General features: G+C 41.9%; 2 protein-coding genes across 3 annotated transcripts; one reads left to right on the plus strand and one right to left on the minus strand.

Annotated features, from left to right (window-relative positions):
• The first annotated feature begins 1,698 nt into the window (after positions 1-1,698).
• On the plus strand, positions 1,699-7,609 carry LOC306927939 (lathosterol oxidase-like). The gene is made up of 5 exons (XM_079507828.1): positions 1,699-1,822; positions 4,982-5,199; positions 5,304-5,436; positions 6,532-6,632; positions 7,046-7,609. Exons 2-5 carry the CDS (start codon positions 4,990-4,992, stop codon positions 7,496-7,498), a joined length of 897 nt encoding a protein of 298 aa, XP_079363954.1. The 5' UTR covers positions 1,699-1,822; positions 4,982-4,989; the 3' UTR covers positions 7,499-7,609.
• A 2,689-nt stretch (positions 7,610-10,298) lies between these two features.
• plekhb1 (pleckstrin homology domain containing B1) lies at positions 10,299-14,251 on the minus strand. Of its 2 annotated transcripts, XM_079507805.1 has the most exons (7): positions 14,175-14,251; positions 14,015-14,080; positions 12,416-12,559; positions 11,358-11,460; positions 11,231-11,270; positions 10,926-11,016; positions 10,299-10,586 (listed from the first exon to the last, which is right to left on the minus strand). In XM_079507805.1, the coding sequence occupies exons 2-7, from the start codon at positions 14,049-14,051 to the stop codon at positions 10,447-10,449; spliced, it is 555 nt and encodes a 184-aa protein (XP_079363931.1). In that variant the 5' UTR covers positions 14,052-14,080; positions 14,175-14,251; the 3' UTR covers positions 10,299-10,446. The 2 variants fall into 2 exon arrangements, with proteins under 2 accessions (XP_079363931.1, XP_079363930.1); XM_079507804.1 differs by lacking the exon at positions 14,175-14,251 and having other exon boundaries at positions 14,015-14,163.
• Positions 14,252-16,587: the final 2,336 nt, after the last annotated feature.

Genomic DNA, 16,587 nt, shown 5'->3' on the forward strand with positions numbered 1-16,587 from the left:
ACACAATCCGCTGCTCCAGAACTATTCTGCCGGTACTGGGCGGTAGCCTGGCTAATAAGCCAGACTAATATCACACAACACTGTCGCGGTATATTAGTCTGGGCTGGCTCCACTTGGATTTCATTTCCCGGGGGGCGGGTTCAAACATTTTCTCTTTGACGCAATTGGTCAGAGCTACTGTCAGTCAAAGGTCTCAAGCATTGAACGTCACTGTACCAAAGCCCGCCCATATTGCATACCGTGTCCCGATTGGCCCGACCTGTTCTCGGTTGTAGGAAAGAGGCGTGCTACTGAGCCTCGCCAGACCCTAATCCGCTGGCAGGCAAAAAAAAAATTGCCAACGGCTGATTCGGTCTGGTTTATTAACCAGGCTAACTGGGCGGGCCATCCGGGGGGTACCGGGCGGGCCATCCAGCGTGTGGAGGGACTATAGGCACGGTGGGTTGACTCCTGGCCGGGCACCTCCTACGCCTCACCAGGTCCTCTCCTGCTCTCACCAGGAGTATGACCAGGACCTGTGCGTTGCACCAGCTTCCCAGCACCAGACACTTCGGGTTCCATTTTCGTCACCGCTAAACCCCTTATCCCTAAACTTCTTTGCCTTTTAATATTTTGAAAAACATTTTTGAATAGTTCAACTAGCCAATCTACATTGACAGGCCATGTAGACTGGCCATTTTAACTATTGAAAAATGTTTTGCAAAATAGTAAAAAAAATAAATAAAAAAAAAGGCCCCCTAAAGAAGTTTAGGGATAAGGGGTTTAACGGTGACGAAAATGGAGCCCTTCATTCGGGAGTGGTGGATTCCGCAAGCTCCACTTGGCTTGAATGGCCCTCCTAAAGGCCTCACGTGGGTTTTTTTGGCCGTCCTCCTCGCGGCGAACACAGGCTGGGGCGCTAACCCAAACTGCTTACCCGGGTGCCGTCTACATTCCGGCTGCCAACCATCTCTCGGGTGGTCACCAGACTATTCCCGGTTGTCACAGACTATACACACACTACATAACTTATGACACACACACACACACACACACACATCAATTGAAAGGGCTTTATTGGCATGAGACTGATACATTTACATTGCCAAAGCAAAAAGCACAATACAACAATACAATCAAAACAAAATGTGTAGTACATGTCAGAATGTAAGTCAGAATCTTCAATAAATAAATGTCTATGTACCAAGGGTGGTTGTGCAATGTGTTCCATTTGATACACACTATGGTCTCTGGCGACCTCTTGTGGCGATTTAAGGGAAGGGCAGTGGAAGGAGGAGGGGAGGAATATGGTTCATAAAATGGAATATGGAAAATACTTTTACTACGAAAGCAATGTTGAAGCTATCTTGAAAGAAATGTAATACTATCCATTGCTTTCAGACAGTCATACCTGGTGATGATGGATTGAAAAGGGTTTCACTTCCGTATGCTATGTTGAAAATAGTTTAATTTAAATGTACATGTTTTGCATGAATGTGATGCATGATCACAAACCCAAATGGGCATGACGCATATAATTCATTACAAATGACAAATTCTACAGCACGCCTCTTTAACAAGACTTAATCCCACCACCATGATCAGATCGTCTCGTTATCCAATAGCAAAAAACAACAACCCTGTCGTGGTGAGGAAGTGCGTTCTCATTGGCGGCGACCAGTATAACGCAGAGAGGACGTACGTGTCCATTGGTTGGGAGGTATAGATGACGCCTGGCGCGGGGAGGCGTTACGCGCTATGGTTACGTGTTGTCGGTCGGTCGCCCTGTGTGCCTTTTATTCATTACATTAACGATTCAGCCTTTGAGCTTCAATCTGCGCAGGTACAGTGAAATACAATTATATAAGATATATCATTATAATACTACAGCACAGCTTTACGTTATGATGTTTAATGATCTTACTTATAAATGTCAAGGGTATATCTGATGATCACGACAGTCACTAATGAGTAATGACACAGTTGATCGCCTCAGTAACATGCATATGGAATTCAATATATTTTGACTGCATTGGTCTGGAATTCGGGTTACTTAGCAATTGATGCAAATGTCAAACTGCCTGATAATGCACTTTGTTGCCTTTTCATTAGCTCCTATGTTGGAGAAATGTTGACTGTAACTTGCATGTTTGTTGACATAATGGCTTGGTCTATAATATGGTCTATTTGACATGTCACATTTAGGCTAATAATTTGGTTTTATTTTCACATTTAAATCAGCTTTGCACTGAATGAGAACAACTGAATTGCAGTGCAAAGTACATAGCTTACTTAAATCACATGAATCACAAGCATATCAAAATAAGAAAGTATATACATGTAAGTGTCCATTAAGCAATTAACACACACAATGAATGTGTTCTACAATGTGTTCCTTAAACCAACTTAAATGGCAGTCAAACCACAAACACACCAAAGCAGCATCCCAAACAAGTACATTTCAACAAACCATTGGCATCTTTGTGCTGAACTCCTGAAAGAACTTGGTGAATGAATGATTGAATGATTTTATTTATTTAAGTGTCATGCCACCTTGTGGCCCATCCCTCATGGGATTATATGACACCTTTTCACACAAGTTACAATGAACAGTTATACACTTATAGTTATTTACTTCTGCTGATCGCATGCTACTGATCGCATACAGCATAAATACAAATACAATAAATCAAATCAAAACAAAACAAAACATAAAACAAAACACCGTAACTAGCATACGTATTTCCTACTGGCTGTACATGGCCTTTTTCCTCAGGTCCCATGCTTTCTCTAGATAATTTGCCAATTTAAATAAGTATTTTTCAAATAAACGGTTAATAAGTTGTGCATCATTCATATCCATCATATTAACATAGTTTATATTATTAAACAACACTTCTCTCACCGCACCATAAAAAGTGACACTCATTCTCTATTTCATTGAGATCACACATTTGGCAGATTCGATCTTCTTCATCTAGCCCAACATAACGACCCGTTTCAATATAAAGTGGCAGTATACCTCCTCTAATCTGGGCACAAAGTGATCTTTTTTTCTTTGGCAGATTAAATAAAACATAGTTTTCAGTATAATAGTCATTTTGATTTCTCTATATGTACGGAATTTTGGTTTGCTCCAGATCTCTTCTGTCCAAGTACGTTTGATCTTATCAAAAAGTATCTCCCTTAGCCCCACAATATTAACCTGCTCCGATCCAAGAAACACATCCTCAATTCCATATTCACAGAACATATTACGCATGTCCTCTATCCATGGTCCATTCTGTTGTTTGTCCCAGTTAAATACTTTTTTTGTTAGTCTATTATCATTCATATTTACTAATCTGTTCCATAACCTAGCAGTGCAGACCTTCCACCAGACCTCACAAGGTTCCCATCCCATATCTCCTGAGACTGCTGCTGCCACCTTTCTGTCAAAGCTCTTCTCTAGAGACGAGTGCAGACATTTCATTTTTTCGTCAAACATTGTCTCCAGACTTGTTTGCATGCCGTTGATACGTTCATTCATGATTCTCAGCTCTTGTGCAATAGTAGACAGATTGTGAGCCTCAGCGTGCTGCTCGGCCTTGTCTTTGTCTTTGTCGGCCTTGTCTTTGCTGCTGCGGAGATTAATATTTTTTTCCGCCATCACTCGCTGTCGCATTTAATAACACGATTTTGGACGCGAGATTATATTCTCAGTGTTCAATTTGTTAAAGTTTGTTAGTTTGTTGCACAGCGTGACAAACAAACCAACTTGGTAGTGTCAGTAGTCTCTTCTCTCTGCCTCTGATTGTTTGAATGGCCTTTTATAGTCTCCAGGTGCTCCTAATGAGCAGCGGCCATCTTTTGTGTTGCACTCTGGGAAGGGTAGTTTTTTGAGATGCCAAGCAAAGGCTCCATTACTGAGTTTTGACTCAACACTGGTCCTTTTCCGGGAATTTGAATGCACCTCAGACGGTTTTTAATTGACTTGACTCAATATTTTGATATTTGACAACACAACAACCACCCGATAGATCGTTGGCAGCCCGAATGTAGAGCAGTATGGGTTGGCGCCCCAGACGGTGTCTTCCGTGAGGAGGAGGCCCAACAGCCCACGGTAAGGCCTTTAGGAGGGCCAGTTAAGCCGCAAGCGGAGCCTGCAGCACCACCGTTTCCCTGCCGGTGGAGCCTGCGGAACCATTGCGGCTCAATAATCTGCCGCTCCTGAATGAAGTGTCTGGTGCAACGCACAGGTCCTGGGCCTGGTGAGACGTAGCAGGAGCCCGGACAGGAGTCAACCCACAGAGCCTAGTCCTTCCGGTAACAGGTCATCTCGCCCCTTTGCCAACTCGCCCCAGCTTTTTTCCGCCGACCTCACGCCGACAGCTCGGAGCGGCGGTTCTTGTATTCTTTATTTTGTTTTACTGAGAATAAGGTTAGAAATAAGTTTAGGGTTAGGCATAGTTTTACTGGGGTTGAGGTTAGGAATAAGGTTAGGTTTAACCGTTTAAGCATAATTTACTTAGATTACTTTAGGAATACCAGGCCGCGCTGTTCCGCCGGCTGTACGCCCGGGGCGAGTTGGTAAAGGGGCGAGCAGTCCTTCCACGTGCCAGACCTCCCAGTCCCGGCAGCGGACTGTGTGGCCCTGTCTTTCCCTAATGGGACTGATCGTGGGTCACCTGAGTGAGGGGTATGATGTTGCGAGACCCAAAACCCTGATGACCTTGGGATCATCATCACTGAGGATACGTCCCTGGTGCATCCATGCAATGTTTTTATAGTTCTTGCAACCAAACGGTTGGGAGTAGACGTATGCAGACGCATGTAGTTGCAAGCAACCATTCAATTGAATCACTTGGGTCGACTTGCGTCGACATGCCGATGTGCAACAGGTCACATCACACCGCTGGGACAAACGCTAAGAGGGCAGTTGTAATAATGTCTGTTGCTTCTAAGTTGTACTGACTCGTGAACCTGTTCTGCTGTTCATTTGTCTCTGTCCTATCCATTCCAGATTCAGCCATGGATCTTGTGCTGGATGTTGCTGACTATTACGTACTCACCCCATACGTGTACCCAGCATCATGGCCCGAGGACGGGGCACTGCGGCAGATCATCAGCCTGTTGGTGGTGACCAACCTGGGCGCTGCCATCCTCTACCTGGGCCTGGGGGCAATCAACTACCACTTCATCTTTGACCACAATCTCATGAAACACCCACAGTTTCTAGAGGTAATAACATCTTACGTGAAAATGACAGCCGAATACCATCGTCAAATCAAAATACAAACAAGAATATATACCGTGATTTATCTGTATTATGTGTATTGTCTCAGAACCAGGTACAGAGGGAGATCAAATATGCAATGACATCTCTGCCGTGGATCAGCATTCCTACAGTGGCCTTGTTTTTCTATGAGGTCAGGGGATACAGCAAGCTCTACAACAACGTCAGCGACTCTCCACTGGGTAAGAGAAGCTTCCCCTCACCAGCAGGCTATTCATGGTCTATATATATTATATATATATATATATATATAGAGAGAGAGAGAGAGAGAGAGAGAAGCTTCCCCTCACCAGCAGGCTATTCATGGTCTATATATATTCCTACTGTTGTACCACGGTGTTGTTGGCTGGTCCCAAACCTTGATGGCACCCACTTTTCATTATTACAACATAAACGTCAGCACAACACCATTGCTCCTCAGTTTTGTGACCTGATGAAGGCCAACTGTGGCCGAAACGTTGTAAATGATGTGTTTTAAAGAAACACAGGAGCAATGCTCTTGTGCTGACTTTTATTCTTTTAAACTGTCATTTTGTGTCTAGCACCAGCAACGAACTGGATGTGCACAACCCACTGTTTTAACCACTTCTTAAACCATATACTTCATTGACCGGAGTCCCCCAGGGCTTTATACTAGGCCCTGTCCTGTATTTGCTCTACATCTTCAAGCTATAAGCTATAAGCTGACAATGTGCCACGTTGCGATGCATTGTGAGCTTGTAGATCTGAAATGTTCGCTGAATGTTTGACCCAGAATAGGGACGCTACTATAGAGGGTATGCGAATGCATAAAGTGAATGGCAAATCGAGTGGCAAAGTGAGAGGCAAAGTGAGTTTAACATTGTTTAATGCAATCAGATAGGACTTTTCTGTTTGGATGTATGGACTGTCAAGGCCAGAAAGTATTTTTTTACCACTCAGTAGGCGTTCCTGCATAACTTCTGGGTTTGAGGATGATGTCACGCGCATACCCTCTAACTCTCCAAGAAGATAAAGACAGTCCGATGATGACACATTAGTAATGGTCAAATCAGACACTAATTAAGACTACAATGCATTTCAATTCACAAGCAGTGAATTTGGTCTGGTGATTGTCATAACATAGTATGTAAACTATGTATTGTAGTAGGTGTCAGAATTATGATTGGACTATTTGTGATGGCAAACACTGTTGATGATGGGAAAAATAACTTCTGGAGAGACCACCCAAATAAAAAATATATACTGTAGCACTCGACTAACTCGACACTCGACCAACTGTTTGTGATGGTTTGTAGGTTGGCCTGGGGTGTTTGTGGGTATGATTTCCTATCTACTATTTACCGACATGTGCATCTACTGGATCCATCGCTTCCTGCACCACAGGCTCATCTACAAGGTGAGCATAATAATTGTCCATAATGTGTAATTTAATTTATTTATGAATGATTGTCAATAGTTGTTGCATGTACTGTGTTGTCATCAAATATGTGTGTATTTATTTGAACACGGCATCAGTGCTTGGATGAAGTAAGTATGAAAGTCCGTTTCTGCCACTAAATAAACTTTAAAGGGCCTACATAGCTTCTGTGCAGAATTCGGAATTGCTTTTTAACAGCTGATGCCATACTTTAGAATATTCTAATATAGCCGATCTACAAGCTCACAATACGTGTGAGCTTGTAGATTGGCAGTTTTTTTTAAACAATATTATAACATATTATAACATGCGCAAAATTTGAATGCCGGGTTGAAATTGATTAGTTTGGCGGAAATGGGCTTCCATACGTAACATTGTATTCTCTCCAACAGTATTTTCACAAGCCACACCACATATGGAAGATCCCCAGTCCCTTCGCCAGTCACGCATTCCACCCGGTGGATGGATTCATGCAGGGACTGCCCTACCACATCTACCCCTTCCTCTTCCCGCTCCACAAGGTACTCTACTTGGCCCTGTACATTTTCGTTAACATTTGGACCATCTCCATCCATGATGGCGACTACCGTGTCCCAGGATCGCTGGTAGAATTCATAAATGGCTCAGCCCACCACACCGACCACCACCTCTTCTTTGACTACAACTACGGCCAATACTTTACACTGTGGGACCGCCTGGGAGGCTCCTACAGGCACCCGTCAGCGCTGATGGGGAAAGGACCCCACGATCTGATCCAGAAGCTTGCGGCAGAGGGGAAGTTAGACATGGCTAAAGGGCAAACAAATGGCCATGCTAATAGTGATACCAAAAGTAAGGACGAGTAGCTGGAGTAGTTTCGGGTGGATTGCTTTGAAAGGTGGGATTATAGCAAATGAATACTTGCTATAATATATGGCTGAGCCAGGTATGATCAGTAATTTATTGCAAAAAGAAAACTGAATCAGACTGCTCCTTCATACAGAATGGGTATGTTAAAACCATGTTCTATGCCCATACACTGTAATGTGATTATAAAACTAATTTCAGTTGCTGTATTTGCCAAACACAAATGCAGCATTAAGACATTATAACCACCGATGGACAAGGTGCATAAAGGCGGTGGCCCCTTGCATAATTAGAGAGAAGGCTTGGAGTTGTTGGGCCTTCTCGTAAAAGCCCCTTTCCCACTTTCACTGAAAGCTGTATATCTAATGGCAATGTTCCATATTGGCGTAATGTGAGAACAGGAGCTGGTGTCGATTTCCACAAAGTTCTGTTCTGTAAATGCCCCCACTCCCTAACTGGTATACGGTAATTAACATAACATAACTGCAGCTGAAGTGGGAATGAAAGCGTCAGATTTTAATGTATGACGTTTTGTTCTGTGAACAATGAATGTTGGTGTAACTAAAAGATACTAAAATGAAAAACTAAAATGTTTTTGTTTTTCATCAACAGTAACCTATAAGTTTCACATCCTCTCATCCTCCTTTCTTTGTGCCTCATTGTTGTGTATAGTTGATAATATAAGCGTGTACAAACATATTTTTTTCAGTGAATCTCTCCCCATACCCCAACCAACATTGTTAATGTGAAGCAGTGTTACCAGCAAGGAAACACAAGGCAGTTTCCACTTGCCAGTTCACTGTATGCTTGTCTCTAATATTTATTAGAATCTTCACCAATAAGAACAAATCGATTGGAACAATGTTGGTGTTGTAAAATTGCAAATCCAAGAGATTTAGCTCAAAAGAAATTATATTTTTCAAGCATAGATTTTCAATTGCAATACTACTTTCACAAGCTGTTATATTTTCCAAGTTGAATAAATCAAATCAAAAATCCTCTTTGTCATGACTGCATGCTGGGAGAGTTTGTGTTTGTCCCAAATACAAATATGTACATATTTGGCCAATTTGGGACAAATATGTGTTTGAGACAGAACTGTGGTGGTCTCAAGCCTTGTTGCCTAGTCTTCTGTGCTTTAGACATCTTTTGCGTGAACATTGCATAGTGCATCCTACTGTATATCCATACACCGGATCTAATGTCATCTAATGTGGGAACAGACACCATGTGGAATTTCTCCATATTATTGGATATTTTCTTTCCAGCAATGTTATGGATTCCACATTGGAAATGGTCTTAGTCATTACTAGCCATGTTGATAGCCACAGTGAATATCAGTGACATCTTTGGTTTGAAATGGCTGACCATGGCTGCCACACTCACTTGTTGCCAGCAAAACAATGCCAGAGGTTCAGATGGTGGGAATTATGAAGCCATCCTTGAGAACAATGCATAATCATTTTCATTTCACATTTTGAGTTAAAAACATTCGCTCCAGGTTTGTGAATAACTCTCTTGAAGTATGTCGAGAGCCGAGGAGGTATGTTAGAAACCAGAGACAACCTCTTTATTGTCAATGAATGAGAGATTGACTTGCTCCGAGTATGATTTTACGGTTAAGCCCTGCTAAGACAATAAAAAGATAATTTGCGTGTCAAAGTTCAAACCATCTAATGAGTCCATAGAGCTAGTACTGTAACTAATAATGTACCTGACCCAGAACCTGTAGTGTAAGTCTTAAATCATATCACCACAGATAATCCAGATTCTTCATCTTCTGGATTTGAGAAATTATTAATGTTCATAAAATGACATTTCTGATTGCTTATTTGAAATCAAGTCAGTGGATAAAATAGTCCTTACCAAAAAGGTTTAGCACTTTTTCAACTAGGTCATGTAGATTTCTTTGAGAAAATAAAGGTTCTCTCATCTTTGGGTTTTTGTATCTATCCTTTGTATTCATGCTCTTGTGTGTATATCAATGCTGACTATTTCAGTATATCTAATGTAAGGAAATATTTCAGCATGCTTTTGTAGATAAACAAAATAAAACATACAACAAAGTATCTTTACTAAGGGATGTCTTGAGGTTTTTGAATGCTCGCTTCATTCTTCCAGTTCAGTGTCAAATACGGCAAGAGACCATGTAGTTAAATTAGTCTTTTAATCTATTCTGAAATCATTCTTGATGAAGAATGGCAGTTTTAGGAGAGCAAAACATCACTCCAGGACAAAATTAGGACTTTCGTTAGACCAGATCAGATCAGATTTCCATAGTCATAAATTAATTCGTTTTTCAAGTTATGAGACAGAATCCTGAGTCAGGATTCTGTCTCATAACTTGAAAAAGGATTCAGGATTCCTGACAAGCATGGCTTTACATTATCTGTCAAATAATACATGCATTTCAGTGCTTGATGTGGGTACAGTAGTACTAGTATCACAGGTTACAGGTGAAGTGCAGGTTTAACCACCTGGAGTCAAACCCATGTCTCACAGTCTTTTCCCAAGTCTATCCACGGGGAGTAGAGGATTCAAGTCCACTTAGTTCCTCGCCTCCACCGGGAAACCCAATCTGGAGGAGCCACCAGTTTAACCAGGTTTGTTTTAGGTTTACAGAGATTGCAATAATTGGTGTTTCAAGGCCGAACAGCAGATGCTTAAATCGACTTAATCGTTAACATGTTTCTTCACAAATACTCAATTATGCATACGTAAGACTACATCTTCTGTATACTTTACATACAGGTACATACTAGTACAAGCATAATAGAAGACTGTAAACCTATTCAGTTGACCAAAATAATATTCGGTATAAAATACAGCCAACAGCACTTGAAACATAAGCATGTTTAAAGTAGGTAGACTTAAAAAAGTGTTCTAACCAAGGGTGATAAGATTCACAGCTTAATGCTCATGACATGGAGCTGTGTAGTGTCACATCTCAGTAGAAACAGTATGGCATCCAAAGCAAGGATCGCATGGCTGTCCCTGCAGCCATGCCAGCCAGCATTCCCACAGCTAGTTGACCTGCGACTCCATCAAACGGGTCCCTCTGAGTCTGAACAATCACGTGATGGACACCTTAAGAGGGACAGCATAGGCATTTCATGATTAACTCATAAGGCATTGGCTGAACCAGTATGAGGAGACTTGATGCTAATTGATTCTGCACTGATTTTTAAACGTTGAGTACATTGTGGATACTCCAAGGCCACTGGTCCTAGCAGACCACAGATTTTTTTTTTATTACATTTTTTTGTATTATTATTATTATTATTATTATTATTATTATTATTATTATTATTATTATTATTATTATTATTATTATTATTAATGGCCTACATTTGCTTAGGGATCTTGCATAGAGCAGTTCCACAATGTATGTGTGCTGTAATGCATCTGTGTTGTTCCTATTATTACCTGGTCCTGTTCCAGGGGTGATGTAGACCGTCTGGTGATTGTCCAGTGGGATGGTCTGGTAGCAGTCATCATATGGGTCATATGTGAACACCTGTGTGGGGGAAATCAGTGTCATGTACTTAGTGACGTCATCCAGTGATCCACAACCCTTTTCATTGCAAGGACCTCTAGTTTGATATGCGTTAGGACACCACCACGATCCTTGAGGGTTCCCAGGCCTCACGTTAAGAACCGGTAATCCTATTGATGTTTCAATGAGTGCACAAAAGGTTTTGTCAGCTACATAGTCAAGGAAACACACTCACCATGCTTAATTTGGTTTCTAGCAGAGTCAGTTTCCACGCACTGAAAACAACAACAAAACAACAATGGAATAAGAATGGTGAGAACATACAGCGAGGTTGAGATGTCGAGGAAAGAGAAATAACTTACAGTGCTTCATCTTCACAGTTGGCACACAGGTTGAGAGTGGAGCCGTCTCTGAGGAGTACCACTATTAGATTATCTCTGGGATTAGCCTCTGGTGGTGTCACACCTGTGGAGCACAACTACTGTAAAGTTTGCAAAAACACGGAGTAGCTATAGACCTTTATTGATCCCGGGGGAAATTCAGTTATCATAGCAGCACCGCAGTAGGCAAGAAACACAAATATAAAGACGTAAAGTCTGGTCTGGCCATCTGCGCTCGGACTGATCAGGTTTACAGATAGATAATTATAGGTAAATGTTTAGTTTGTAAATACATCGAAGATGCTAATATAATCCATTTCTAATGGATGCCTTGGCCTGGAAGAGAGGTCATCAGGTGGGCTCCAACCTTCTTAGAGTGTTTCAACCCTCAACCACTACACTCTCCAGTTGGCGGGTCAGCAGTGATTGGCCAAGTCACTGCTCCTCTCCTCCAGGCTTCCAGCTATAGACAAGTCCACGGAGGGGCACTCCGTGCGCAGCCATCACCGAGGCGCAACCAGCACCGGGAGGGAAGGCCACACCCGGCCAACAGGCTGTGGTTCGAAACCTGCCGGCCAGGTGCAGCAAACCAGTGCCGGCCACACCCCAGCGACCGCCGCGCCCAGGGCACCCGCCTTACTCTGGTGTAAATAAATAATGCCTATATTTGAGGGGCACTAGCCCCTCCTATGCCCAGCTTTCTGGGTTTGTGTAAACACAAACATTGAAGACAAAAGTGAAGACAGAAAAGTGAGGACGCAAATTGTGATTAGCCAGAATTAGATGATGTATGATGATAAGAGTGCCCCTCACTTCACACAGGTGTAATTTTTTCAACATAATCTCAACTGTGGATATGATGATGTGAGATTGATGTGTACAGTGGCTAGACGGTCACGCACACATCCACATACATTCTTATGGCTAACTCATACTACATGGTATGTCACTTGTAGACATGAACTCATTTGTTAGCTTGTAAATCAGCTCTCGCCTGCAAGTCAGTGACACTGTCGTACGTTATTGTCGGTCCTATTTACCTGTACACTCAAGCCCAGATCTGACGTCTATGCATCCGCGGACGCGGTGCTCAAAGTCTCGTCTGCTGTCTGTCTTATAGAAGCAAAGACTTCCATCTATCCATACATCACACCAGTTCAATTTCCAGCGTTTCAAGACAGAAGCTATTAGGAGAAGAAGAATAGAAAAAAAGCTTGCTTTATTTCTGATAGTGACAGTGAACAGAGGGATGGGAAAGGTGCAGGGAGGCATGCATGATGACAAGAAAAGAAGAGCCACATGCTGCAGGAAGCACTATATATAGCCTTATTTATGTGGAATGTGCTGTTACCAGCTGGACCACCAGGACACCTAAAGAAAAGTGACTGTGGTTTCAGTTGTTTTTTTTATAATATATTTTTATAATATATATATATATATATATATAAAAGGACAAAGTATACAGGAGCAAACAAGCCATATTGTACTTTAGACTTGCAAGAGGACACTAGATGGCAGTGTTAACCATGAATTGGACCATTTTGTTATTGCAGCTACACTACAGCATAAATATATAGAGGGGGGATTTTACATGACAATAATGAAAATAAAATAAAATAAAACATTTAAAACGTACACAAAGAAAATAAGCAACTACTGACTCTCAGGCTAATTTAACAACCGTGTTAAATAAGCCATATCTATACGGTTTGGTCAAGAGATCATGGAAATTTGTTCCAAAGTCCTGCAGAAGAATACAAAAAAGTATTGGAACTATTATTATAGCTATTGACTATATTAGTACTATTATTGACTATATTAGTCAACAATGTTTATACAATCCCTCTTAACAACTAAGCTCTTATCTATAAACTGTTTAAACTTATCTACAGTATCTACATTTGCATTTTAACAGTATTGCAGTCTGCCTTACATTTCCATGGTATTAAATCGTAATGATGATGATAATGACCCATGTAGCCTATCACCCATTGGTGACAAATTACATAATAGTGTGAATATAGGAACAAGGAATGAGCTTTAAAAATGCATAATAATAACAATAAATAGAAAACCAACTTTGCCCTAGCTCTGCTCAGCACTGGTCAGCTTGCAGTTAGCTGCGGTTGTTGTTAGCCTCGAGTCCTGTGATATTGTAGCTTAACATTTTAATTAATTTATAAAAAGGAGTGATTATATAAGTTTGGATGGGACTCTGATTTGTTAAGTGTTTTTGATTGTCTCTTTTTCTGTCAGATGCATCACCCTTGCTAAGCCACATGGACGTGAACAAAGACAGATAATTGGATTACCTAATAATTAGGTTTGGCGTCATGATTTCTACCTTCTTAAAAGATGAAAAGAAGCATGGAGTTTCATATAACAGTCAGTATTAGTAGTATTATTTAAATATTTTAGTATTGTAACATAAACATTAGCGTTTTAATAATGTAATACGCCCAAGGGTTGACCCCTTTGGACGAGAAGCTGATCTGGAGTCTTGTTTGGGGCTCTCCTCAGAGACAAGGTTCAGAATAGTCATATTATCTATTATCTGACATAAATACTGTGAAGTTTAACGGAGTATATGATGTAAGGTAAGCCTTATCAGTTCAGAAAGAACCAAAACAAACACTCACTCTGTCTCCAAAGCCAGCCTGACTTCAGGAGTGCCATGAGTCTTTGTGTCTCCCAAATAATCCAGCCTGGAATAAAAAATGTTTTAAAGGAAAGCAACTGGTTTGTGGTTTCAAATCAAAATGGTCTGCCTGCTCTTTGGGGACTAGATTACGTATTTACATTGACTGTGGTGTACAGTCAGTGAGGTAATGGCAGTTCAGTCTGTGTCGGGAAGTGAGGATTGAGACTGACTCACAAAATAAATCTGGATTAGAAACCAGGATTGGCCACTCCCTCTTCTCCAGACTCATCCTTAAGTATTCTCTTTTCTTTCATCCACCTTTCATCAAGAAGTGGTTTCTTGGTTTGGTGTACCATTTCTTTTTAACAGGAATTTTACCATAACCTGAACACAGTTCTTTCCATTTAGATAATAATGTATGCATCATACATACATCATGCCCTTAATCCCAGTAGCCTACTATAATAACCACGGTGGAACTGCCCAGATTAGACATGTGAACCTTTCCAGCATATTCCCAGGTCAGATCTCTTACAGAATTATAAGCCTAGTAGCAATGCTATTTCAGAAACAGAACTGAAAACTAAAAGAATTACACAAATGTTGTAATAGTTTATCTCATTTAGGTACTTATTTTTTGTTTATGCAAGTGCAATATCTCTGTGTGTGTGTGTGTGTGTGTGTGTGTGTGTGTGTGTGTGTGTGTGTGTGTGTGTGTGTGTGTGTGTGTGTGTGTGTGTGTGTGTGTGTGTGGGGGGGGGGGGGGGGGGGGGGGGGGGGGGACATTTCGTGCATAGATGTGCCACGCAATGGTAGGCCTCAGGCCTGGTATAGGCCTCAGGCTTGAGGCCTGGTATGGTAGGCCTCAGGTTCGGTTCAGATTCGGTTTTTTGTTGACCAAAAGGGAGTGTTGGCAGAAGCCTCAGCTTATAATGCCTGCCCTTTTAATATTCAAAAAAGTATGAAAATACAGAAAACAGAAAAAAACAAAACAAAGAACAAACAAAAGCAAAACAAGACAAAACATAACAAAACAAAAAACAAGACAAAAACCAAAACATACAGACAAACAAAACGGAAAAGGACAAAATAATAATAATAATAATAATAATAAACGCAAAAGAAGGAGGAAGGAAGTATTTCGGTAATATTCTTTTATGATATCAATCCACTTTATAATTGTCTATCATATTGTTTTTAAGAGTATATGTATGTATGTGTACTAGAATTTCGCGGGCCTTCGGCCCGCTCATCCCAGAGTTGCGTTGCCCCGCGTTGCGATACAGAAGTCCACAGATACAGAAGTCCACAGTGACACGTGTTGTATGCAGCTGTTTTGTGTTGCAGCGCGTGCGCGCGCGCGCGTGTAGTGTTGTTGTTCTTATCCATAACAATAAATGGATCAAATATGCTCTATATTAGTTATGTATAGATTTAAAGCAGTGGCTGTCAAAGGTGTGATCCAGGGACCCTCATGGTTCCTTGAGGGGGTTCCAAATGGACCCATTATAGGTCTGTAACTCTGAGAGTGTACAAATGGAACCAAGTGGACCCTACAGGTCTGTAACTCTGAGAGTGTACAAATGGAACCAAATGGACTCTGTTATAACGTTTAACTGTGATACTGTACAAATGGAATCAAATGGGACTCTTATGGGTCCATTTGGTTTTACTCTCAGAGTTATGGGGGTCCTTGAAATTTAAAAGGGTTGAGAAGCTGTATGCAATGGCTTATGTCTTGTAAAAAGAGAGACCAGCCTATTCTCCAAAGCATGATATCTTATGCTTTGCTAGGTTGTACAAATTAATATTGGGTCAATATAATTTGCAGGACTCACGTGTGTGCTCTCTGTCTCTCTCGCTCTCTTCTCTCTCCTCCGTCTCTGGGGTGTGTGGGGGGGGGGGGGGGGGGGGATTAGTGGCGCTGCCTGCGACAGTGCTATACTTCTCCAGCAGCGGTGCAGAACCGAGAGAGTGACACATTCTTGTGGATGTAAACTGCGCAAGTTGTAGCTTTAAAGTTCGGATTGTGTAGTCGCACCGGTGGTACAAAGTGAATGTTACAACTCGCACGGTGATGTTGTAAGGCGCAAATGCGAGTACCTAGTCGCACTGTCGAGCCCTGTGTAGTGTAGTGGCATTTTCGCTGCATCGCGAGGCGATCCAAATTCCCCCCCGCGCACGCACGCACGCACACACACACACACACACACACTGGACGTAGCTGTGTGTTGTTGCAGCGCGCGCGTGTGCGTGTAGTGTTGTTGTTGTTGTTCGTGTCGATATTTGCGCGTCGGTTTGTCCCGCTTGTACCACGCCAGGTTTGCACAGTGCGCTCAGTGCGATATTTCCGAACGTGGGCGTTGTGTGTGTGTGTGTGGGTGGGTGTGTGTGTGTGTGGCTGGCTGTGTTTTGTTGCGTGGGGATCGCCATGTGAGGGGGCTAGCCAATAAGGGCCCTGTGTTGCATGTGGAGAATTGTGTAGGTGAGTGTGTGTGGTGTAGCCGAACGGGGTGGTGAGGACATGAGGGGGATGTAGCACAGCAATCGGTGACCCCTACATTAAGCTGT

The sequence above is a fragment of the Electrona antarctica genome (genome assembly GCF_951216825.1).
Source record: "Electrona antarctica genome assembly, chromosome: 8".
NCBI lineage: Eukaryota > Metazoa > Chordata > Actinopteri > Myctophiformes > Myctophidae > Electrona > Electrona antarctica.

Bases quoted from the DNA above. Each gene is read 5' to 3' on its own strand.
- plekhb1 (XM_079507805.1), bottom strand. From the start codon at position 14,051: ATGGCACTCCTGAAGTCAGGCTGGCTTTGGAGACAGA. The intron at 11,461-12,415 runs GTAAATAGGACC...TGTGCTCCACAG, and splicing joins ATCTGGGCTTGAGTGTACAG to GTGTGACACCACCAGAGGCT. The intron at 10,587-10,925 runs GTAATAATAGGA...GTCCCTCTTAAG, and splicing joins CACCCCTGGAACAGGACCAG to GTGTCCATCACGTGATTGTT.
- LOC306927939 (XM_079507828.1), top strand. From the start codon at position 4,990: ATGGATCTTGTGCTGGATGTTGCTGACTATTACGTACTCACCCCATAC. The intron at 5,437-6,531 runs GTAAGAGAAGCT...GATGGTTTGTAG, and splicing joins CGTCAGCGACTCTCCACTGG to GTTGGCCTGGGGTGTTTGTG. The intron at 6,633-7,045 runs GTGAGCATAATA...TCTCTCCAACAG, and splicing joins ACCACAGGCTCATCTACAAG to TATTTTCACAAGCCACACCA.